This window comes from Austrofundulus limnaeus, unplaced genomic scaffold, assembly GCF_001266775.1.
Source record: "Austrofundulus limnaeus strain Quisiro unplaced genomic scaffold, Austrofundulus_limnaeus-1.0 Scaffold4984, whole genome shotgun sequence".
Lineage (NCBI taxonomy): Eukaryota > Metazoa > Chordata > Actinopteri > Cyprinodontiformes > Rivulidae > Austrofundulus > Austrofundulus limnaeus.
In genome coordinates, this window is record NW_013957386.1 from 104 (window position 1) to 1430 (window position 1327).

The 1327-nt window shown below is 42.2% G+C and overlaps 1 protein-coding gene across 1 annotated transcript; it reads left to right on the top strand.

Annotated features, from left to right (window-relative positions):
* Positions 1-201: 201 nt before the first annotated feature.
* Positions 202-1327, top strand: LOC106512225 (mitogen-activated protein kinase kinase kinase kinase 4; the record flags this gene model as incomplete). Its single annotated transcript, XM_014000891.1, is given in 3 exon segments — positions 202-272; positions 801-877; positions 1249-1327. Coding segments are annotated over 3 exon segments (227 nt in total), but the record flags the coding sequence as incomplete, so codon positions are not given.

The window sequence follows — 1327 nt, forward strand, 5'->3', positions numbered from 1 at the left end:
TCTTTCTTCTTTATTCCATTGTCTCAGTTATACATCTGACTGTTTTCACCATATTTAGTGTTTTCATTTTAGTGTTTTCATTTTAGTGTTTTTAATGAAACATCTGCCAAACACAAATAAACACTTGTGTAAATGTTGCAGTGTGTGTCTGTAGGCTGTGTTGTCTGTGTAGTTTTAGATCTATGATCACTGTGATTTCAGGCTGCTTCAGCCCTGACAGTCCTCTCCTGCATCACAACAAGAAGGCACACAACACAAGTGGACACTCACAGGTAACGTTTAGGTGTAGTTTCTCTCAAACAGCTGTGTGGAACAGTGTCCACCTTCCTGATCTCTTCTTCTTCAGGATGTTTGTCTCTTAAATGTTTCACATCAGACTCATTTAAATCTTAGACACAGAAAACACACGATGCAGTTTTTAAATGAAGGAAGGAAACACAATCCCATGCAGGGTCCACACTTTGGCCCAGTCTCGTTCCATGTTGTCACATTCATGGATGAAGGCTCTGTGGTCCACTGGAGTCCCACAGCTTTAATCTTGTCCTCACTGACAGATGTCAGTCAGGTTCTGATGTGTGGCTGTATGTTTGGACCACAGTGTGAGGCCTGGTCCCACTGGTCTGTTGACTGAGAGGAGCTGAGGCAGTACTCAGGCCTGGTGAGGCTGGAGAAATGAACCTGTGCTTCCTATAAATGTAACGAAGCAGTTAATTTCTGTTTTCACAGCAGGAATAATCTCTCAGATTAAACTGATGTAGTTTAGTGTTGATGTGTCAGACGCTCCTCCTTTCACCCCTCAGGCAGTAAAAGCTGCTGTGGCTCGCCTCAACAAGGCCGCAGACTACTCCTCTTCCAGTGATGATGAAGAAACAAACAGGTGAAACTCTCATTTCTTGTTTTTATTCTTCGCTGAAACAAACAGAAATCAGGATGGAGTGGTTCAGAAACACACAGAGTAATCTGTTTCACACAGTCGCACAAGAACCCACAACACATCTGCCTTCATCCCTTCATCCTGATTCTGTCATCAGTAAACAAGATGTTTACACAACCAACAACTGAAGCAACTGTTCAAGGGTCAAAGAAAATACATGTTTGTGAGAATCTTTGTCAAATAAAGATGTTCTCGTGTAGACTGACTGTGGTCCTCTGATGATACCAGAAAATACACATGTTTGTTCTCCTAACCCTGTTATTCTTCTTCTGATTGGCTACATTCATTTAATTAATTAACTTGTTAAATCACAGGTCTGCTGTCTGTAATGGTGGAGGGAAACACTTCAGAGGACTGCCCAATGGCATCGTCTTACAGCCTCACCACAATCTG